The sequence below is a fragment of the Elaeis guineensis genome, chromosome 9 (genome assembly GCF_000442705.2).
Source record: "Elaeis guineensis isolate ETL-2024a chromosome 9, EG11, whole genome shotgun sequence".
NCBI classification, from domain to species: Eukaryota; Viridiplantae; Streptophyta; class Magnoliopsida; order Arecales; family Arecaceae; genus Elaeis; species Elaeis guineensis.
This window is the reverse complement of record NC_026001.2, coordinates 21036454-21061095: the sequence shown is the minus strand read 5'-3', so window position 1 is coordinate 21061095 and position 24642 is coordinate 21036454. Positions and strand designations below refer to the sequence as shown.

The following is a 24642-nucleotide window of genomic DNA, read 5'->3' as shown; positions in this document are numbered from 1 at the left end:
AACAAAAACCACCCACTCACCCTGAGCAATACATACTTTACTAACAAGAAAAAATAATACGACTAAAACTAAGTAGAAAAATTAGTAAAGATATTTTTTTTTAAAAAAAAAGAGGAAAGCAATAAGATTGAGCAATAAGTCAAGTTACTTAACAAGTTGTCAGTACAGAAAATAAATAGATAAGATGGAAAGAAAAAAGAAAAGTAAAATAAATATGAATAGAGAAGAGAAATTGAGAGAAAAGGAACGTGGGAACCCTTGTAGTTATTAATGTTGGTACCAAGATAAGATCTCTCTGAAGCTTGGAAGGAAGCTCAGATTTTAGAAGGCTACGGACCTTCCCAAAGCTCTAACATAACGGACCCTGACGGTTCTTTTCGATGAGGTTTTACAAATAGAGTACTAATTGATGCCTGATCCAATTTCCACAACCCGATTTTGACATAAACAATGTTCACGTCAATATCTCTTGGTTTGTTATTTTGAATGCCATGGTCCTCATGATTATAGCACCTATTGTTTCATTATATATGCAAGTGCATCTAGGTATAAAAGTTACATTTCAGCAACCTATGGTTAGGAGGTCAACTTTGTCATGTATTGGCTTGAGCATTGTTACCTTTTTGTTAATCTCCACCTTCTACTCATTCCACCCTTCGAGGACTGACCCCGGCCCAAATCGAACGTCTGTCCCCGAGCCAAAGTAGCAAAGGATGATACCATCCAAGCTATTGCTCGCTGACAACCATTTCGCTACTCTGAAAGAGGTGTATGCATTGAAAGATATGCAAGCCTCAATCTATACAATTTTTGATAGCCTCATGCTATGAAGTGCATGAAAATAACAAGTTGTACTCTGACTTCGAACGTCCGGATAATGTCGAGAGGTGAATTCAGGCAATGTTGTGCTTGTTGTTCTGCATAGTGAGGACTGCTCAAGTGCAGGTGAATGGAGATGGGAAAGGACAGGCAGAGGAATATAACGGTATCATTTGGGGGGTGGATGGGGCCCAAGACGAGAACAGCCGATGCAGAAGCTAATTTCCATGAATCTTTCAAATCCATTGTCTAAATTAATGGAAAGAATGTTTCTTTCAGGTTGTGAAATATAAGATTACCATCCATCAGTGACAATTATGGTTCAATTGGTTGTCAATATAGGGAATGTTTTAACAATTACAACTACAGTGAATAACTGGATGGAAGCTAAGGCTAGAGGAGAGCCATTTAAATCCCTGCACTGACACTTGTTACATAATCGATAGTTTTAAGATTGGTTCCAGTGCAAGGGCATGATATTGGCTGTTTAGGTGAAGAGTACGAGTCAATGTTATCACTGAGCTGCACAACTAGATCTGAACAATGGAGTATCTCCTCCAATAGAGGCAGAAAAAGCGCTCTCTGAAACTAGCTCCAAAGATTATATCCCACTGATGCATACTAAACTTGGTCTATCAATTGATAAAGACCATTAACATTGACAAATAAGAAATCAGCAACATCTATAGTACATCTACCTTGCTATAAAGAGAATATAATATAAATATATATTCCCCATTTGTTCTCTCTATTCGGTTGACATTGAAATGGAAGAAATAAGCAACATCTCTATTATATCATCCAAATGTTTCAAGCAGCTTAAATCAACGATCAAATGACATACTACTATTGCCTTGGTGATGACTCCATGGAAGCCCATTATGGCATAAAGCCATAAAGAACGCAATCATCACCACAAACAATGTGGGAACAAAGGCAAGAATGGCAAAATTCTTTAGCAAAAAAAAGGAAATATCAAACATTGTAAGGGTTAGAAACCCCAATGTTGTATACTTGAGGCTTCTGAAGATTTTAATAGAGACCCGGCTGCTAAGATGAAGGAATGTCAGAACCAGCATGCTGGCCCCGGCTATGAAGGTGGCCAGCATGAAGAAGGTGCAGACCTTGAGATGGATTGTATGGGCCTGTCCTGTTTGAGCTCCGAGATATCCAGAGAAAATGCCAACGATTCCAGCACCAGCAATGCCAGTTGAAAAATAAGAAAATTTTAAGGCGTGCTTCATTTCTTCTTCTACTTCTATCTCTCTATGTCTTTGTTCTCGTCCGTCCTAGAATTTGGATAAAGTGGCTCCAATTTCAAATTTATCACAAAAAGTAACATCGGATATTAACGTAACAATATGTATAATAGTAAAGCATCCAAAACAAGATACAAGCTAGTAAAAATGGCGATGAATATAATCCAAATATAATTTGAAAAAATAATAACTGACTTGACTACTTACAAGCCAAGATAGTACCATGACTACATCTGATTTTAGATAGAAAAATATATCCTTTTTGTCACAACCCATTATCTCCTCGAAAAGGCTAGTTTGAAGATATTATGGGTTCTTTGGCCCTATAAAAGTACCCAAGAACCATCCAGTGCATAGTCTACATAAGTCCTCACATATTCTCCCTATCTAAGCCCCAACATCCTTACTCGGCGAAGCATCCAAATCCATCCATAAGTATTACAAATTTAATCATAAATACCATGATCGACTCATAGCTAGTCTAAATGGGCCCATGTTGTAGTGTCCCCTAGTCCACATGGATCATGGTTCAGATTCGCTTTGATACCATTTATCACAACCCAGGATCACACCCAAAAAAGCTAACTAAAAAGTATTATTTGGGTTTCTTAGCCTTGTTTAAGTACCCAAAATTTGTTCAGTACATAGCCAATGTGGGATTGCCCACACAAGTCTTCACTCTTTTCTTTGATAAGAAACAACCACCGTCCATTGGAATAATAGCCACGAACAAGGCATGTATCTAACTGCCAATGTTCTGGAGATCCATGCACTCAAAAAAAAAAAAAAATGATGCAGAGGCCCCTCAAGATTTATTTGATCACTTTTCAAACAAATCCTCGTAAGCTTGCCCTACCATGTCAATAAAATATCTTTATTAGCGAATTCATGACTCCCTTTCACCTCCAAAACCAGGAGGTATCATCATTTTAATGAGATTACCACATAAAAAGAAAGCACTGCAGGCATCCTTGTGGCTTAGATTGCAACTGTTAATTGCCGCAACTAGAAGCATTTTCTTTTTTCTTTTGACAAGTTCATTGCTTTATCTGGCATGGTTGCAGGTCTAAATATAAGCCCTAATTTGGCTAGGTGATAGGAAACTAAAAATTCTCAAAACTAAAAATAAAAAGGTGACTTTAGAAAATCTGATATGTGGACATTTGTCTACATTTAGAAGATCATTCAAGGAATGCTGTATCGGGTTGAACCGCTCGGTACGGGATGTGGTAAACCATCCCGATGGAGAATCGAGACAGTTCCGGCATGCAAAACGGCACATGCCGATGCCGGGGAAGAAAAAGAGAGAAAGAGAGAGAAATAGAGAGAGAGAGAGGGAGGGAGGAAGAAAAGAGGGAGGAGAATTCGTCGGAGGGGCCGTCGGAGGGCAGCCGTGGCCGTCGGGCGGCGGAAAGGGCTCCCGCGGATCGTCCCTGTTCCCTGCGCGGAGCTGCGGGAGCCCTTTCCGCCGCCCGATGGCCACGGCTGCCCTCCGACGGCCCCTCCGACGAATTCTCCTCCCTCTTTTCTTCCTCCCCTCTCTATTTCTCTCTCTTTTTCTCTCTTTTTCTTCTCCGATTCGTCCGTGTTTTCTTTCGTCGGTTGGCCTCGGTTCGAAACGGAACAGAGGCATGTCGTATCGTACCATCGGCCAGCTGATCCGACCATCGATACTGGTTCCGCCGACCTTGAGATCATTACATATGAAAAATTATAGAAGCATGAGAGACAAGCAATGGCATAATTAATTATTCAAGTATGTACTTAAATAGTTGTAAGAACATGAAAGCATGAATACTTCATGAATAGTTATGACATGCAATTGTACAATTTCTAAGTCCTTTCACTAAGATGAGACCCTCAACAACTCTATCTGTAATGTGAAAAATTCTCCATAACGGAACTTGAAAAGGAAAGAGATTGTAAACCAATGTTATACGATTCTCTCTAGTTTACAAGGAAAAAATAAGTCTTACTTAATTTTCTGAATATATACCATTGGAGCAGAGGTAAAGTAGTACACATCCCACTGACAATCCTTACCTACATGGCTTCATTCATCTCAAAGTTCTCTCAAATGATGCACCTAATAATTAACAGAGCAAAAACTGGAAAACATTTATATAATTTCCAAGGAATGCATCTGAGAAGCCTTCATATGCATGTAAATATGGAATAGGAAAAAAACTGCCAACGAGGTGTGTAGCTTTAAAGGCAGTCAGAAGATCACAACAAGCCATAGGATGGAGGCCTTCATACCCACCCCACAAAAAGACCGAGAGAGAGAGAGAGAGAGAGAGAAAGAGAGAGAGAGAGAGTTTATGCTTGAATGATCATAATGTTTGTGCACTTATAAGTTATTATGAGATTTGTTCAGGTCCAAAACCAGGTGGCTAAGGACTATCTTAAATTCACCACATACGCTGCGGATAATATCCACAGTTTGTCATGTAACAAAACTAACAAATCTTTAGGAACTCCCAGAAGGATCTAAATATTTAAGTCCTCTAGCCTTGAAAAATACCAATACTATTGTTTTCTTCGGAACCTTTTTCTGGAACAGATCAGTCACATGATTTTGGGAATTAGTGAATGATGTGACTAGATGTTGTTTAACACTACTATCATAAATATACTACTAATTCACTTTTATGTGCTCAATACTCTTATGAAAGACTGAAATAAAAAGCAATGTCTTATGCTTCTTGATTATCCTAGCATTTTTCAACAGCCTCTAGTACAAGCAACTTAAGCCAAAAAATTACAGAATAACAAAAAAATCATTCTTGCAAAATATTCTTCTTCTATATAAATATGCTCAGCACCTAAAAATCAAGATATGTGCTTATCTTTTGCTAGAAATCAAGTTTTCAACCTCTCCAAAGCAATTTTTGTGAGGCCCAGCCCAACAGCCCGCAGGCCTGGTCGATTGACTAGTCTAACTCTGAAACAGGCTGAATATGAATACAAAAGGGTGAGGTTCCCCTGTTTGAGTCGGAAGAGTCTAGCTCCAGCTCCTCCTCAACTTCATCAGAGGCTAGGAAAGCGTAGCCTCCATCACCTATAAAGGTCAATTCCTCCCCCCCCCCTCTCTTGTGGCAAGAGTGGTTCCCATCATCAGAAAAAAAAAAAAAAATCTTGCTCCTGCCATAGTTGCCATTGTCAGACCCTTGCCTAGGAAGTGTGCAGCTGTATCGCGTGGCCGATCCGGGTATTGGGTTGGGGCATGATAGAGAGGTGTCAAAGTAAGAAGGGCAAGAGAAGGTCATCAATGGTGAGGTTCAAGGGTGCTCAACATTGACCGGGTGGAAGTCAACATGCAGCATGATAATAAAAGGGCTAGTCCAAAACTCTCTACTGGGGTTAGCCTAGGGTCTACAAAGTAGGAGTCTCGATCCCTCCAACAAGTCTGCTAAATCATGTAGAGAGAAAGGAAGAGATGAGAGAGAGAGAAACGATGGAGACATGGTGCCTCTCTCTTCTTCACATCGAAGGAAAAGAAGAGGGCATGTCCAAGCAATGGCCATGGCTAGAGAGTGGTGGCCCATGGCGATGTCCAAAACCAACAGTGGTGGTGGCTGGCAGCAGTGGTGGCCGACTGGATGAAAAACAAAAATTGAAAGAAAAAGCAAGGGAAAATAGGGGACTAGGGTGACCGTGTTCGATCAAGCTTCAATCGCCCACCAACGGCTGAGCTCCATTGCATAGTCATCTAAGGTCGAAGAGAACTCAGCCAAGACCAGAGACACAAAGGCAAAGTAGGTGGATAGCGGACAAGGAGGAAAAAGCAAGAATAACATAGGGGGTCGGTTAGTCGTTTGAAAATGCGGCGACATCTTGATGAGATCCCAACCAATAGTGGCTACTCAAGGTAAGGATGAGATGAGGAAAAGGACAACGATGAGCGGAGAGGCAATGATGTAGTGATGGCTATTCTGGCAGGGCCAAGAATTTTTTTCCAACGATGGTGAACCACTAATGCCTCAAGAGGAGGGGAATTGATCTTTATAGGCGATGAAGGCTAGGGTTTCCTAGCCTCTGATGAAGTCATGGAGGAGCTAGAGTCAGACCTCATTCCTCTTTTTTATGTATTTGGGTTGTTTTAGAGTCAAGCCTAGCTTAGTATCATACCAGATCGAAGTCTTGAAGCAAGGGAGGAACATGGAGGCCAGATCAGAGTGAGCCAAGGCAATAGCTAGCAGCTTCAACTTCAATATAGAGTAGTTGTAACAACCCAAGACCTCACCTGAAAAGGCTAGTTAGAAGGTATTATTTGGGTTCTCTGGCCCTAAATAAGTATCCAAAATTTTTTTAGTAAATAATTGATGTGGGACTAAATACACACTCGCATGGATCCTCACATACTCTCTCCATCAAGCCCTGGCATCTTTGTCAGGCTAAAGATCCAAATCCATGCATTCATTCATAAACATCATTCGACCCGTGGTTAGCCCCAATGAATCCATGTTGAGTATCCCTTAGTCCACATAAATTATAGGCTGGATCAACTCTGATATCATTTATAACAACCTAAGACTTTGCCCAAAAAGATTAGCTGAAAGGTATTATTTGGGCTCTTTAGCCCTAAATAAGTATCCAAGATCTTTTCAGTGAATAATTGATGTGGAACTAAATGCACGCCCGCATGGATCCTCACAGCAGTGGTGATAGAGAGCCAAAAGGGGTCTTGAGAACCAGAGAGAGATCAGAGGCCAATGGTGAAGTAGGGGAAGGAGGAAAGAATGAAAAGGAAAGAGGAGGCAATTTCCAATGATCATGCGCAAGGACTCGGTGGAGGATCCAAGCTTTCGATCCTTCCTAGAAAGGCTCTCTGCAACCACTCACCACTTTTTTTAGCCAGGAATCAGGTTTGATTCCCCACTCTGTAGTTTCACCACTGAGTCCATGTAGCCGAGATCTTGCTGGGTCTCTTGATGATTCGGGCTGGGTCTCACTTGGTTTAAAGGGCTAAGTTATCATACTCTTCCCCCCGTAAAAAAATTTTGTCCTCAAAATTCACAAATTGAATCCTTCAAAATCTAAGGGGATACTCAATCCATTTCATGACCTCGAGTTCTAAGTCAATGATAACCAATCCTTTATTACCCAAGATAGCAAATCTACCATCATTCTCCATCACTAACTCTGGATTTCAAGACTTACGGTCCATTGAGACTATACCACTAATTGGAGTATAGATATGGTCATGGTTCAAGCACATTGCACCACTTCTATCAGCAAAAATAGATAGAAAAAACATATAGCACTAGGATCAAAGAGACATGACTACCTTTAGAATAGCTTAAGCCACAATGCTTCTATTATGCCACTATGATCCATACCCACCAAAATTTTCTTTTGGATTCACTAAAACTACCCAAATATTGCTCATGTGGCAAGAAGATAGGGACAACAATATGAACTAAAGTCTAGGAGAAAAAGCAATCTGAATCAAAATCAATGTAAGAATCATGCGATAAAGAACTTTTAGATTGACAACATCCCCACTTGTTCAAATGGTTGTTATGATAGATAAATATTTAAGATCATAAAAAAAGGACCGAGACTACAATTTTACTAATTCAATTAACGATCGAAATCAATGGTATTCTAGATAAAGTAGAATGTTTCTAAATCATGAAATTAATTGCAATTAAATCTTGCAAATTCATGATCATAAGGATATCTTGGTCATGATTTATAAAAAGGTCATGGATGTATCCAAGTCAATATAACAAAAATCCAACTAGATCTTGACAAGTGATGGGTGTAAGATATTCACATGATATTATTGTGTGAACAATTTACCATAATCTACATGTGATTTGAGATAACTTAACCTTGGATTCCCTTTACAATTCCATTAAAAAAATTCAAGATCAACCATTTCTTCAGAAAGGTTGACTCTATGCTTCAACGAATCAAAAAGATTCCGAAATGAACTTGTCTCTCAAATTGACTATCTTTTCTAGAGGTTTCTAACATTTTCAACAACCGTCTAAAAATCTTCTCCCTCTATTAATAAACTCATGTAGAACTCTCAAAATTAAATTCTCTACTCAATACTAGATTTCACCAACAGTTTCAATAATAGTGATACAAGACCAATGATCAACTTATAAATCCAACTGACTTTAAAAGAATTTATCACAAAAACAAATCCCTCACTTTGGTCCAAAAATTATTTGAAATTTCACCAAGACAGGTTCTATGATCTCATAATAAATCGACTTAGTAACTCTATTTACAATTTACTATATTCCTAACAGATACATATAATTTAACTTCTTCAAAGGGTTTATCAAGTTCTTGAAACATTGAGTAAAAAAGGAATTAATCATTATAATTTTAATAATTTCATTCTTTTCAAGAACTCTCGTCTTGAGCTGTAAACCATATTTTTGTCCCTTTCTTGAACCAAAAATTTATCTTAACTACTATTTTTAAAGGATTCAAATATCCTCGAGTACACTTTTCAACCAATTTTCTTTCAATTGCCTCTTTCTTAACAAAACATCTCAACAGTTCCAATTCATCCAATTTCTACAATTTATTGCTTGATTTTCTAATACTATAGGACTCCTTAACAGACACATGTTAAACAACTTCTTAATGAAACCGGAATTTTTTTCGACCCAAAATAATTTTCGACAAAATCAAAATCGCTATTACAATCTATACCCATATCAAGTTCAGAATCTAGAATAACTTAAATGACAAGAGAAATTAATAACACACCATATCCCATCCATACAACCTAGCCTCGATGCTAGTTCACTTAGACCTGGGCTCAGTGCATTTATCCAAGAGTTTTAATTATGCAATCCCTCTACACTTATCTTAATTGAAACCTTAGGGACCTCAGCTTATATCCATAAGAGAAGATTAGGCACCATAATTCAATTAACAGTCTCTTAGCACTAAGATTATTTTTTTTTTTTTTAAATATAGAAAATTGTTCCAAGGCATCCCTTTATACTCTAAATTCTACCTCACTCTAAGTTAACAAATACCTAAGCCCTAAGGATCTAAAATCTAGGCTCTGATATCATTTCTATCATGCCCCGAACTCATTACTCAATTTGACCAAATGATATGGCTACACACTTCCTAGGGTAATGCCCCAAAAGAATATGCAAGGCATGTTGGACAAATCTCACAACATAAATCTTGTTCTACAAAAGAACCATTGAACCCAATAATAATAAAGAAGTCAACTACAAATATCCAATGGTATTGGAAAACTTTTATTTCTTCTTCCATCTCTCACTAGTTGACCCAACTTCAGCCAAGCACTATGCTCTTGAGGCTCTAAAATAAATCATCAAACAACTGATATGAGCAAGCTAGCTCAGTAAAAAATTCCCTATGCAAGTACGCCAATATACATAATGCAATGATAAAAGGAAAATATTTAATATAGCCATTGAGATTATCGAGCATAATGTGATGACATGTATATATCATCAAATGAGCAATAAACAAAATATGGATGCCATCTGATAAAACCAAATACATCAAAATATGCTAGCAATAGTAATTATCGCAGCTATATTTTCAATTGTCTTTCCATCAATTATTTCAAGTGAAACTCATTGACAATCCTAAGATGTCCAATCATATTTTCAATATTGGACTAGTCATGCCATGTTCCTTCTCATGACCGGTGAATCGTGTCACGTTCTTGCCTATAACTGGCTACACATACCATATTCATGCTCATGATTGGCTATTCATACATCACGTTCTTGCGTGTAGATAGCTAATCACTTGCTCCATTCGTGCCTATGGCTAGCTATTCAGACATCATATTCTTGCATGTGGTTGACTATTCACTTGCCATATTCCTACCCATGGCTGGCTACACGTATCGCAATCTTGGCCACGGCTAATTACACGTAACGTGTTCTTGCCTGTGACTGGCTATCTATAACCAATGTGACAAGTTCAATACCCATTTTAAATTAATCTTTATCTCATGCTAGATTTATAATCCATTTAAACAATGATTCCATCAAAACATGATCATATCATGATGCATGCAAACTCAAATACACTTATAATTAATACAAAAGATACTTATATATTTACACATAATTTCGATTAATAGAAGAACATGCAAGGGGAATGGGCTGACAACAAACCCACTACTACACTACAATTCCAACCATATGCCTAACAAGTTCAAATAATTTAACATCAAAAAAATCATCAAAAATAAGGTATCCGGCCATCCAACAAAATTAACCTAAAACCTTACATTTTTCTCCAATCATCACTGATTCAAATTTATTTATTTAAGTTAGTTATAAGAGGGAATCAAGACTTTTATTGAAATCCAAGGGTTCAAGTGTAAAACCCGCACTACACAGCTTCCTGCACAAATGATTGCACCCCTACAAATTGAGATCACCAGGTTAAAATAAAAAAGAGATCATGAATAAGGCCAACCAACTTGTAGTTCCTACATCCTGAATCCAAATCAGAACTGAGTGGCAATCAACAAGATCAGGAGTAGGGGTTTGATCCAAGTGGGAACAACATGATCAAGGCTACTGATGGTCCGATCAAATGAGGCTACATGAAGGTCAATCAATAGAAAGGTCATTATGGGTGATCCAGTGGTGGAGGGGCATTAGAGAGGACAGAGAGAAGACATGAAAACAGAGAAGAAGAGAGGCAGCCACAGCCATGAGATGGTGTCCAATCGGATTGAGCGACCAAAGGGGAAAATGAAGAGGCTGCAAAGAGGAGATATAATGAGGGAAAGTAGAACCGGATCTGACGGTTGAGTGGCTTACGTTGACTGCCGGCCACAGAGGTGACAACAGAGTCAACAGAGCTGAGAGAGGAACGGGGAGAAAGGAAGATAAAACAAAGTTATCTTAAGGCCAAAATAGTAGGTCTAAGCCAAGGGTAGAATAATGAAAATTGTTGCTGTTGAACTCCGAGGTCAAGCTAAGGTTGGTAGGGCCAAAGTCAATTGAGATTGGTGAGGTTGCTGAAGCTCCTGTATTAACCATTGAACTTGCAAAGAACTCCTCTTGCTGGGGTCTTTTTGGTGAGGGCGAGAGAATAGTGGGAGAGCGAGAGAATGAAAGCTCTAGAGAGGGCTTGAGAGGCTTACCTAAGGGTCTCCTACCTCCCTCTATTGATAAAGGGAGGTCAGTGACCGTTTCCACGACAAGTGGTGCATGTAGAGAACTGCACACAATGGCTAGATCATGGCTTAAATGGCCCATAATGGCTAGCCACATCATTTAGCGGTTTCGAGTGCCTTATCCATGCGATAATGGTTGCAAGCATAACTACCGTCGGCTATCGTAGATCATTGCGATCATGGTTTCAGGTCATTCATGTCTGGGATGTGGAGGTCGGTCATGCTGAACTTCTCCACCTTGGACCATACTGATGTCAACCAAAATATTCCTTACATCATGAACAAAGGGGTTCAGGTTGGCCACCAACTGGGCAACTTGATCCAACCACCATGCTAGCAAGATGGGCAGCCACCAGAGGTAAAAAGAGGTTAGAAGTCTCGAATTTATAAAGACAAGGGGTTGCCCTATCTTGGACCAATGTTGTCAAAGTCGGACTTGAGGTCAATCGTCACCATGTGACAGAACCCGGCAAGCACATCAACAAGCGAGCCACCACAAAGATAACAAGGGAAAGATTTTGGCAAGCTAACCGTGATTCAAATAGGGGCCAAACAAGATTCCAATCCTTGGCTCAAAATAGATCTCCTAGATCAAAAAATAGGGGAACTTGAAGCCTCAGATTAGCTAGGATATGGCGCTTGGAAGCACCATTCTCCTCCAGTTGTCCAATGGGCAGAGCCGAGCTTTGTTTCAAATAAAATAGAGGCTTAGTCATTTTTTTATTTTTATTTTGTTTCTTTAGGTAAAGTCGGCACACTGTTTCAATCGAAATAGGGCTTAGCTCCGCCCAAGGACTAGAGGAGAGGAGGGCTTCGGAGCTCCCTCTTTTTCCCTATCTAGCATCTCTCTCCCTCTCTCCTCTCCCTTGCTCTCTTTCTCTTTTCCTCTCTCTGCTTCTCCCTCTCCCCCTTTAGTTTTCCATCTTCAGTTCATGCTGAGATAGGACGGCATGATATTGTAACATACCGTACCGCCCACTTATCGGCATGAATGCCAATTCCAATACCACGGATCTTGCTTGAGAGTTTCCTCTCTAAGAAAGCTCTTACTCTAAGAAGTGGGGTTGCAAATGAGGAGCCCCCTCTGTTATATAGACCTAAGCTAGGATTTAGTGCGGCTTGAATTATGCCATTTGTCATACATCTATAACTTGGAACCTTCTAGATAGGAGATATGTACAAGCTACCAAAAATATATTGGAAACATCTAGTATAAGGGTGAAACATCTATAAAGTCCTAAGAAACTCTAGAAGATTCAAGGGTCTTGTAGAGTTTGAGTGAATTCCTAGACTTCTTTGATAACGTCATGACATATAGCTCACCAAATACAAAGTTAAAAAGACTCCCTAAAGGATGTCACTAGACATACAACTATACATGGACATACTCTTCACGATATGCTTTTCAAAGAACAAAAGAATATATCATGCTATAAAGATTGCATATAAATGAGTAGTATGGAGTACAGACACTCCAAAGTGCTTTTCCACAGTCAATCCTTCTAGCAAGCGAGTAAAGTTCTTACTATCTGATCAACACCATACTCAGTTAGCAACCATATGAATAAGCAATCCAAACTCATCTTTGTTTGCAACTAGTTTAAGGAGCAATCAGATAGGTCCTTAATTCTCTCTTAGGTGTTGAAAGCAATAAACAGAGTGTGCTATATCTTAGTTATCTAATACCATGTTAGACATCTAATTGTAAGATAAATCACACATATAATATGCACGAAAATTTTCATCTTGCTAATGCTCAAATTTTTATCTTGTGCATTCAAAGTTTGTCGAGGCACCTTTTCTAGCAATACAAGTGTGCATTCAAGCACAAAAATGGCCATGATTGAAAGAGATATATATATACATTTTTTTTTGGTAAGATTACAAGGGGTCATTCCCACCTTCTACCTCATACCTACCTCACCCCCTCATACCTGACTCTAACCAGAATCAAACACTCTCCCCCTTGGCCAAGCGAAAAGAAGTGAAACCATTCATGCAAGCGCTTGCAATATCTGTACACATTTTTAGCTATGATTTGAGAAAAAACTTGCTCAAAAGAGAAAAAATGGTTGAACACAAAATAGGTGTTTGTTGGATACCATAAACATCTTAACCATATTAAATAATTAGTGAGATGCTCAAGAAATAACCCTACCCAGATACTTGTCCAACTATTAGTTAGTGCAACCAAAAACAGCGGCATATGATTCAACATTACCTACACAATCCTAGCAGGCTGCTGCCCATGAGAAATCTAGCCTATATGTAAACAATCACCAAGGAAACTGACTTCGAAGTCATGATATCATCCTTTGATCCATTTATTTCATTTATATCACTGACAAACTAAGAATGCAACATGCTTTAATTTATACAAAGTATATATAGTATAAAGAATCATCAACTAAACAATTTTCATGATACATTCTAATTTATAAAATCAGCATCAAACCTACAACAGAAGATAACATACATCAGCATTGTCTAAACTCACATTGCAAAAGATTGCAGAGTTTCCTCGGTCATACTAATCATTGGATCACTGAACTTGCATCTAGGTTTTGAATCAAAGAGCTTTTGCATGTACGTATATATGTATATTTACATATACATATACATATATAACATTCAAGGACACATGCTGGTGAGTAGGTGCACACATACTCCAGGTGAAAAGGTGTTCCTCGAATGGTTTGAGTGGAACCAAGTTATTAGATCAAATGAACATAATGGGTCAACAATCGCTATATGAATAGAGTTTATTTATTTATTTATTATTTATTCATTTATTCATGAAACAATATTGTAACAAATTTGCATGCTGTTTATATGAATAAAATTCATTATTTGAGTTCATTGTCTTTATCATATTGAAAGCAATATAAATTTTCAGCTAGCTTAACTAGAGGTAGTTTGTGAGTTTGTAGGTGTAATTAATGAATGTGATTAACCAGGTTTCAAACAAGAATCCTAAAACCAACTTTCTCATGCTTAACTAAGAACCTTTAATATGATCTCATGCAAGGTTCATTGTCCCGATACATGATTCCGTACCAATACCATTCTATTACAGTATTGATACATGGTTCGGTACGCTACAGTAGTGTTGGTATGGAGCAATATGCCATATTGGTATGACACCAATATAGTATGGTACACCCCATATCAGATGGTAAGGGGTGGTATGGCAAACCATGATCTCATGTTTCTCACGAATCTAGTGAAGGTCACCCACAAGATTGCATTCACCATTTATCATCATCCACAATATTTCCCTTTTATTTTTATCTTGCTACTTCTCTTCTCTTTTTTCTTCCAGGAGTAAGGGTGAGGGGGATCTTACGTAGGTACCTTTCACTGAAAATCAGACAAAAATATATAATATATCACATTTAAATGACATTAACATTTTTTGGTAATATAGATATTGCTACCAAGAGTGTAAAAGGACTACAATGTGAAGTGTTCCCACCAGTCGGATTAGAGAAACAACTGTCTAAAAACCTCTAACTGGAGCTAATCATCAAATAACATGACAAATTCAGTAGTTAGAACAGCTGTGCAAAATTTCAATGTCAAAAGCTTACTCAGACACAATAGTATCGTTAGTAATAATCATATTGCCAAGATAATCATAAAAGAGAACCTGAAGAAAGTTATGGTACTTAAAAATTTGAGAGGTCATCATACCAACTCTGAGTTCATATTGATGGCTCTATTATCTTCAGCTGGTTCAGTGATAGCTATAGGGAAATCTGGCTGCTGTTGTACATGAACCAAAAAAGAAGTAGGCAGAATATAATTTACCCGGTGAACTTGATCTAATGGATTGTTGGCTGTGTAATCATGGTACTGACTCACCTCTTCCGGAGGGTTCTGAAGCATACAAGCTGTGGGACACTCGTCTTCTCCGCCACAGCACATTTCACCTTGTGAACGATGCTGCTGCTAGAGGAAGGCAACAAAGCTCTCTTTGGTTAAAAAATTTTTAGAAACTGCTATGTACATATGCAAATTATGGAAATCAGCATATATGTGGGCATTTTTGTATTACGAAATTCCAATAACAACAAATACCATGAGTGCATGAAAAAAATATTGCATATTGGTTTTATGATAATTATTTGTCAATCATCATTACTAAGCAACAACTAATTACTTCAGTAACTCCTAATATATCATGAATACTTTGTGATTATTTGGTATGAGTAGTATTTATTAATTATTAAATGCATAGTCAATAATTCAGTCGTTTGAAAAACAAATCTGATCAATATGCTAGCAAAAAAAAAAAAAAAAATCATGTAAACGAACAGATGTTAAATGTTGAGGTCATGGTATCACTCTTTGATCCATTTATTTTATTTATATCATTGATAAACTAAGATTTAACTTGCTTTAATTACAACACAGTGCATCTGGTATAAAGAATCATCAATAGAACAATTTTCAAGATACATTCTAATTTATAAAATCAGCATCAAACTTACAATAGAAGATAATGCAAGTACTAACATATATCACCGTTGTCTCAATTCATATTGCCAAGGATTGTGCCCTAGATCATACTGCTCATTAGAGGATAGAACTTGCATCTAGGTTTTGAACAAAAGAGAATCTGTCATGCTAAGGTATGCACTTAACATGCGTATTTACATATTTATATACATATACTACATGGAACATACACGTACACATGCCCTTGAGCAAGTGCACACATTCTAGGTAAGAATGTGTTCCTCGGATGGTTTGTGGAATCCAAGTTATTACAACGAATCCAAATAAGGGTTGACGATCTATAGATGAAGAGAGTTTTTCTCCTTATTATTTATTTATTTATTCATTTATTCACAAAATATTAATGTTGTATCAAATGTTATACTATTTTTCATATTAATAAAATTTTATTATTTTAATTCATTACCTTTATCATATGCAAGGGTTATAGATTTTCAGCCAGCTTGACTGGAGGTAATTTATGAGTTAATAGGTGAAATTAATGAATGTAATTAACTATGTTTCAAGCAAGAATCCTAAAAACAATTTTTTATCATTTAATTGAGAACCTTTAATATGAACTCATGTTTCAGGTGAAGGTTGCCGCCCACAAGATGGAATTCACCATTTCGTTTTATTTTAATCTTGTTTCTTTTTTTCTTCTTTTTTCTTTGGGGATGGGGATGGGGTGACCTCATGTAGGTAATTTTCACTAAAAGACAGACAAAAAAAAAAAAAAAATCATATATTAGCTTTAAAAAACATCACATGTTCTGATAATATGGATATTGCTACCAAAAGTGTATAGGGACTACAATATGAAGTGTATTTCTTTTTTATTTCCACAGTACATATTACCCACTAGCAGGATGAGAGGAACAACTGACTCAAAACACCTGTATGGGGCTAGTTATCAAATAACATGACATTCAATCTTAAGAACAGTTGTGCAAAAATTAGAATGTCAAAAGCTTACTTCTACACCACAGGACATATTGCCAAGATTATCATAAAAGAGAATATGGAGAAACCTAAGTTACTTCAATAATTGGGAGATCATCATACCAATTCTGAGTTCATATCGATTACTCCATTATCATCAGCTGGTTCAGGTGCATCTCTACCAATGGTTGCCACTGGTAAATCTAGCTGTTGTTGTACAAAACTTTGAGTCATTATATTACTCTTCGGAACATACTGCTTGAGAGAGAGAAGTGGGTAATAGTTTACATCGAGGACGTTATCTAATGGATTGTTGCATGCATGATCATGGTATTTACTCACCTCTTCAGGAAGGGTCTGAAGCATGCTAGTTGTGGGATGATGTTCATCTTCTTTGCCATAGGATGTTCCAGCTAGAGAATGATGATGCTCCTAGGGGAAGGAAATAAAATCTATTTGATTCAAAAAAATTTATAGAAATTGATATATATATATATATATATATATATATATATATATATATATATATATATATATATATATATATATATATATATATATATATATATACACACAAAATTCCAAGTTAGTATTTATGTATGCATTTTTGTATTACAGAAATTCCAATAGCAACAAATATATACCATGAAAGCATGAACAGAAAAATGACCACTAAGCCTTGCATATGCTTGGCTTTATGATACTTATTTGTCAATCATTCTTACTAAAGAACAATAAAAAACATCAATATTTCAATAACTTGGAATACATCATGAATACTTTGTGATCATTTGGTAAAAGTAGTAATTGAATTCTTAAATACTTGATCAATAATTCAGTCATTTAAAGAACAAATCTGATCAAATGCTAGTAAAGGAAAAAAAAATCATGTAAATAAAACACTTCTGCATAAACTCTAATACTTGTGTTTTGACCTTTGCTAAATCTTATATATCTCCAAGATTCAGATTCTACTATCTCAACTATAAGGGTAAGCGAGAACTTTGCTCCTTTTTTCCTTAGTTGATCATCATCTTCAATATTGCTCATCATTCAAAATCTTAGTGACACAATAGAAATAACGGGACTTTAAGCTACGCCAAAGGATGTCCTCATTGGCATGGCTATGGATGGGCAACAATGAGTTTTCCATCTCTAAGATGGATGTCATCAAAGTGCTAAAAGTTGTGGCACCTAATTTATAATGTACGTGAAACTATGTCAGGGAAGTAAATGTGCTTTCTTGTTATTCAAATGTTGAGCATGGTTTTACGATTCTTGTGCTTATCTTCTTTGATGATGTTTCAAAAAAAGATAATAAACAAGGTTCAATTGCATCCAGGCAAACAAGAGACTAAGAGATGGATAGAGAGGAAAAGGGAAGATTGGAGAGGAAATCAGAGAACAATGAGGCATCACAATCAACTGTTTAGAAAATTCACCATTTGTAAGTGACAATGACAACTAAGTGGTCTTAGGCCTTGTTTGGCATAAGTGTTGGTAGTAGAGATTTGGACATAGAGAATTTGCTAGAAAATTTGCTGTTTGGTAACTACATTTATATGAAAAAAGTGGTTTTAATATCAAGAAATGATAATAAGGAATATTGCATATATAGTGCTTTCAATTTCTAACTATTTATCATCTAAAAACTGTTATTATAAAGTTTCTTAATTTATAAATTATTAATTTTGATATTTTAATCTAAATAATATAACAAACAATATTTTTTGTACAATAATAATATAACAAAAATGATAATGTAACATTATTATCATATAATACATCAAGATATGATATGATAGGATATGATATGATATAGTACTATATAATTATTATTGTATTATATTATATTATATAACATTGTTATTATACTTTACTATTAAAACCATTATTATAAAGCAATGATAATTTATAAATTGTTTTTATTTTCAATCTAAATAATGTAATTATATTTTATAGGTGATTACCATGTAAGAAAGAATATTGTGATAGTAAACCAAGTGGTTCTTGATTCTAATAGTAAAATAAATATTTGACTTTGTTCATCAAATACAAAATGACAACAAAATTATTCATATATCTACAGTCATGATAACAGAATAAATGTGCACCTTCTCAATATCTATATTACAAGCATAATATGCTAAATAAACAAGTCAATGACTTATAAGAGAATTCTCAATACGATCATGCAAAATATCCATGTCATGGTTATTCAATGTTAGACTTTGTTTCTATTCCCTTCTTCCCATGGTTAATCGATCTTTAAATAGTTAGGAAAGAGTAGATTCTCATCATCATCATAAGGCTGAAGCTCAAAATTGTTAATTACATGGCTATTGCAACAAAAAGAGACCAACTTAAATAATTATTGAAAAAATTAAACTAATTTCAAAAATTTTCATTGTCGGGACTCGAATCTAGGGCTCTTAGTGAGCTCTTGCCTGTGGCCCCCTCCCAAAAGATAATTTTTGACACTTCTCAAGCGGAGCTTGTGTTCAAAAGCTCCACATTCGAGCTTTTCTTCCGACCATTTTCTTATCAAAATACCTTAAAATCACTAAAAGAGCTTTGGAATATCCAAGAAACAGTTTTAGACCCTCCAACAGAAATGTCAAATGGGGTTTTAGCATTACATATATGCAAACATACATACATATATACATACATACGTAAATACATACATAAAATACATAGATACATACATACATATGTACGTATATATGTACATACATACAGACAAACACACACACACATAGAGAGAGAGAGAGAGAATGCCTTTATATATTGAAAGAAAGAAAGAAAATAAGAAAAAAAAAAAGTGAAGATTCATAGAGATGGCAATGAGGTAGGTATAAATTGGGTAGCATGTACTCATACCCGCCTTGAGGAAGGGCATGGCAGGTAGAGTTGGATGGGGCAGGTTGAGACAGTTCATAGTGTATAAATCTGCAAAAATCATTTTGTCATGCAAATCAAACAAATAAAAAAGAACATAGAATTAAATCATCCTATTTAACATAGCATTAAATAAATTAAGAGTCAAAGATATAAAATTTATTCCATAAAATTTTCCACAATTAGAAGAACAACAAACTAAAATATTGCTATGTAGGAAGTCAAATATCCTTTAAACAAAGAAAAGCAATCAATTAAAGAAAAAAGACTAACCAACAATGTATCTTGCAGCCCTTCACATCACGAATCTTTCTCATGATCAATCACAATATTTTTTTCTTCTCCATTATCATCATAAGCATCGTAATTATCAGGGCTTACATATAATCGGGTTGGATTCGAGATGAGTATTGACATTATCCACACCTGACCCAGATCCAAGTATTAAAATGAAGTCCTGTCCCCACCGTCGACTTTTAATAGGTCAGATAAAACATGCTCCATTAGCTCAGGTTAGATTGGGTATTCGATGGAATGGAGTAAAATATCATCCCAAAATCCCATAAAATTCATAGGTCAAACCAGTACAACCACCACAAGCATTGGATTACAAACTAGCCTAGGTCTATATTCATAGGCATCCAAAATTACCTTTTAAGTGGGCTGGCCTGAATCCTACAGGGAGAAAACTCTTATGAGTTGAGGTCCCTTTTTTTTTTTTTTTTTTTTTTTTTCCCGCCTAATGGATACGGGCCAACCCACTCAAAAGGTAATCTTGGCTACCTGTGAATATAGGCCTAACCCAGCACGTAATCTAATATTTGTAGCGGTTGTATGGACCCAACCCATGAATCCCATGAGATTTGAAGCCCAATAATCGAAACCGGCCCTAAAGATTCATCTCATACTCTTCTCACCAAGGAAAATTTTTTCACCGACAGCCTCAAAGCCCTCCATCAGAAGAAAAAAAGAGAAGGAAACAAGGATCCTCTCTCTCTCAACAAACGGGAAGGGTATCATCGAATCAACTCCTATAACCATCTTACCTCATTCCTGCCGAGGGAGCCCTGCGTGCTACCCGTCTGCCGCACCCGCAACGGGCCAGCCGCACCAGGGAGGCAATGCACTTCCGTGTACTCAGCTTTACTGATCAGCACAATGTTATCAGCTGCTCCTCCTCTCTCGGTCTCCACAACATCACTCTCCTGTAGCTCCCCAAAAGTGGATCGATTTTCACTCCAAAGAAACTCACAAACAACTTGGGAGTAGAAGAAATTTACCTCATGGACTTCATGGTTTGCCAACCGGTCATCCACGTTTTTGGCGAAATTAAACTAAAAAAATAGAAGATTAGAAACAGATGAGCTAGTGAAATCTTGGTATATGGATTTAAGAGTGAGGATTAATTAGTTTACCTTGTCGCTTCTTTGGTTACTTGCCTTCAGGAAGGAGGTGATGGCGGTTGCATCGATGGTTTGCAGAAAAGCGAGCACAAAGACGAGATTCATGGCTTGGAGATGGGGGTGATCAGAGGAAGGAAATCAAATGATAGATGTATAGTTTCAGTTTAGGAGGAGATGATGCATTTATTTATGGAAGGATGGGGTAATTTATCTCCGAGGACGCTTTGCCACGGATTCGGCTGGGGAAATTACCAGGCAGGTGCTCGAAGGAAGACCAGAAGACAAGGAGTACATGGTTTACATGGTTTCTGACGGTAAACTCTAGGACCCGGTTGGATAGCGGGATGAGGGAGGGGAGGATGCACGGAAAAAAAAAAAAAAAAAATTCATGATTATAAAAAAAAAATTATATAATAATAATAAAATGATATAGGGATATTAAGAATGATATTCCATATTGACATATAAAATTATAAGTTAATTTTCTATAACTCCGCATGTCAAATTTTATTTTTATTTATTTTTTATATTTTTAAAATAAAAAATAAAAATACAAATTAATAGTATGATAAACAAATCTATCTATCTATATAATAATAATAAAGAAATAGATAGGTATTAGGGATGACATTCCGTGTTGACATATAAGATTATAGAATAATCTCCCATAATGTCACGTGTCAAATTTTATTTTTTTATATTTTTAAATAAAAAATAAAAATAAAAATTGTCACGCTCCGAACTCAATATCTGGGTTAGATACGTGATGGCCGCACACTCCTTAGAGCAAGCATTAAAGAATATGTAAAGCCAAAAATAATTCATTACAACCTCAACATCCATAATATCTAATTTTAATAATAATTAATAAAACTTACATAATTATAAATTAAATTCTTTCAATCCTTTGATCATGTATCATGACACTCTATCTATTCATTTGCTCATTCGCAAATCAAAACTATAGCCAATCATGAGCATCTTGTAACTCTGAGAAGAAAAAGAGAAATAGAGATGTGTGAGCTTTACAGCCCAGTAAGAATCTCATATATCACACCAGTATAATAATATAATCTGAAAATAAAGATAAATAATAAAATATAAAATCTCATGTATTCAGAATAATGCAAATATCCATAAATTATCTGTCTTATCAAAAGAGATGCATCATCATATGTTAACAGATGAAACACTTTTATTCAGCATTAGTTTCATATCTTATTCTTTATTTCTCTTTTCATAATTTCATGATCTTTAATCTTTTTTTTTCCTGGCTTTGGACTAACCAAGTCGATACCTCAGTCTCCATCCGAATAATTTTTCACTCATAAGCCTTTCAAGGCAGTCCCAGGCATGAACTTTTGATCGGTTGTCCCATGTATGAAAGCCTGTGGGGGGCTGTCTCAAGCATAAGCTTCTAGTGGACTGTCCCAGGCATGAGCTTATGACCGGCTGATCTATGTATAAGCCCGTGAGGACTGTCTCAGGCATAAGCTCCTGACGGGTTGTCGCAGGCATAAGCTCTTGGCGGACTGTTCTACATGACGAGGCTAGTCCAAACTATATATTTTTTTTATTATCATAAAATTATAATACTTTGACTTCATTAATCAATTTCAATTTGTAGTATAATCAAAACAAATATATCATACCCATATAATCATACCATCAATCACTGATACATATATATTGACATAACATACTTATACTTAAAAATCATATAAGTAAATAACAGTGTCTCAAGCATAGCAAAATCATCGATCACGAATTCAACGATGCAAAATCAATAATACAATACCAATGATAAAATAGTATATATAATGGTGATCATGTACGGAGATTCTTACCTCTATTGGTGATTGATTTAAGCACAAAAATCAATGAATTCTTTGATTTATGAATTTTGAAAATAAGATATTCCACTCGACATCTTATGCATACAGTCGCATCTCTTCATGACTCTGATCAAACATAAAAATCATATATGAAGAAATTACAGATAAATAATTCTAATTACATAAATCTAAGATCCTTTCTAGGATCAGCCAAAATTAAAATTTGTCTAAGTATCTGGACCCTCCACTGGTCCATAAGACTTTTAAAGAGAAAAAAATCCATGAAGAGAGAGAGAATTTTAGAGAGAGAAAGTAAAGAAAAAAGTGGAGAGAGAATCTTCGTATCCTTCAAAAAAAGCAATCATGATTGAGATCATCAGAGGTTATATCAGTGTGATTCAATTATGGATTAACTATGATCAGATGTCATAAATTTCGAATAAAGATCGGACTAGAATTTAACTTGTTACACAAATTTCGAAGTAATTTTAGGTCACCTTATTTTCATCTCAAATTTGTCCTAGGATCCATGATGCAATTAGAGAGAGAAAGAGAGAGAGTAGAAAGATCCTAGAGAGATAAAATTTTAGAGAGAGAAAGTAGAGAGAATCTATAAAGAGAAAGTGGAGAGAGAAGATAGAGAGAGGAGAGAGAAAAGAGAGAGAGAACTCTCTCTCTTATTATTATTTTTCTTTTCTTTCCTTTCCTTTTCTTTTTTCTTTCTTTTTCTTTTTTTTTTCTTCTCTTCTTTTCTTCTTTCTTTTCTCTTCTTTCTCTCTTTTCCTAGCAGAACAGAGGAGGGATATGAGGAGAAAAGGCTTGGTGGCTCATGCTCCAATGAGGTGCAGTGGCATGATCGAAGATCCGACAGTGGTGGCCGACGGTGGTGGGGCAAGAGATGGCTGGCGGTGAGGTTCGGTCGACATGAAATTTAGAAAAAAATTGAAAAATAAGGGACCGCCCCTTTTCTATGAATTTTCTCCGATCATTGGTTGATCACCGATGGTCATGACCTTCAGAGAAGAAGGCTAGGAAGGTGGGGATCATGACCCATGGATGCGGCACCATGGGCGGCGGTGCTGGTGGCCAGAAAAGAGAGGAAGAAAGCTCGTTCAAAACAAGAAAAATAGGGCTATTTTGTTTAAATGCAAATTCGATGACCGCCGGCTCCAATCAGGCATCGACGACCAGAAAACAATGACAAGAAGAAAAAGAGAGAAGAGAAAGGGAGCTTACCTAACTTCGACGGCCAGAAGAGGACTTCCGACGAGCTTCTTCCTAGCGATAACCCACGAAAAAACATGAGAAATCCCTAACGATTCTCGGTGATCTCTAAAACGATTTGAGATGATGATCTAGGAGAGGAGAAAGGATTCTTATAGACAAGTTTCCTAGACCTAAACGGACTTCCCTCCACCCGATCTCAATGAAATCAGACATGAAGAAGACTCCGGTTAGGAGTCTTCTTCCTCATCTCTGCCACGCTCTACACAAAATTTTTTTTTTTAGAGATTTGAGCTTCTAAAGTTTGGACCTGATCCAAAAGCCTAAAAAAGTTAGGTTATTACATTCTCCCCTCCTTAAAATAATTTCATCCTCGAAATTAACTTTGCTTGATCAATAATTTAAAAAAAACATCGATTATGTCATCCCCAAGCTTTTAATAGTCTTCCTTATATAGTACTTGTTTCACAAGATTTTGATATAACAAAATTATGTGAGATCTCAAACTTATTCCCTTCATGCTGGTTTCTCAATTTTTTTTTCAAACAAATAATAACATTTTGATCAGGTATTAAAATACCTAATTTCTTATCCATTAT

The 24642-nt window shown here is 36.4% G+C and overlaps 1 protein-coding gene across 5 annotated transcripts; it reads right to left on the bottom strand.

The window, feature by feature from the left end:
* Positions 1-1587: 1587 nt before the first annotated feature.
* Positions 1588-21267, bottom strand: LOC105035342 (uncharacterized). 5 transcript variants are annotated; one of them, XM_073243529.1, is made up of 8 exons: positions 20997-21267; positions 20862-20915; positions 20628-20786; positions 17023-17112; positions 16804-16887; positions 15103-15189; positions 14932-15000; positions 1588-2108 (listed from the first exon to the last, which is right to left on the bottom strand). In XM_073243529.1, exons 1-8 carry the CDS (start codon positions 21087-21089, stop codon positions 1644-1646), a joined length of 1101 nt encoding a protein of 366 aa, XP_073099630.1. In that variant the 5' UTR covers positions 21090-21267; the 3' UTR covers positions 1588-1643. The 5 variants fall into 5 exon arrangements, with proteins under 5 accessions (XP_073099630.1, XP_073099632.1, XP_073099631.1 ...); XM_073243531.1 differs by having other exon boundaries at positions 15103-15186; XM_073243530.1 differs by having other exon boundaries at positions 14932-15003; positions 15103-15183.
* Between the last annotated feature and the right edge of the window lie 3375 nt (positions 21268-24642).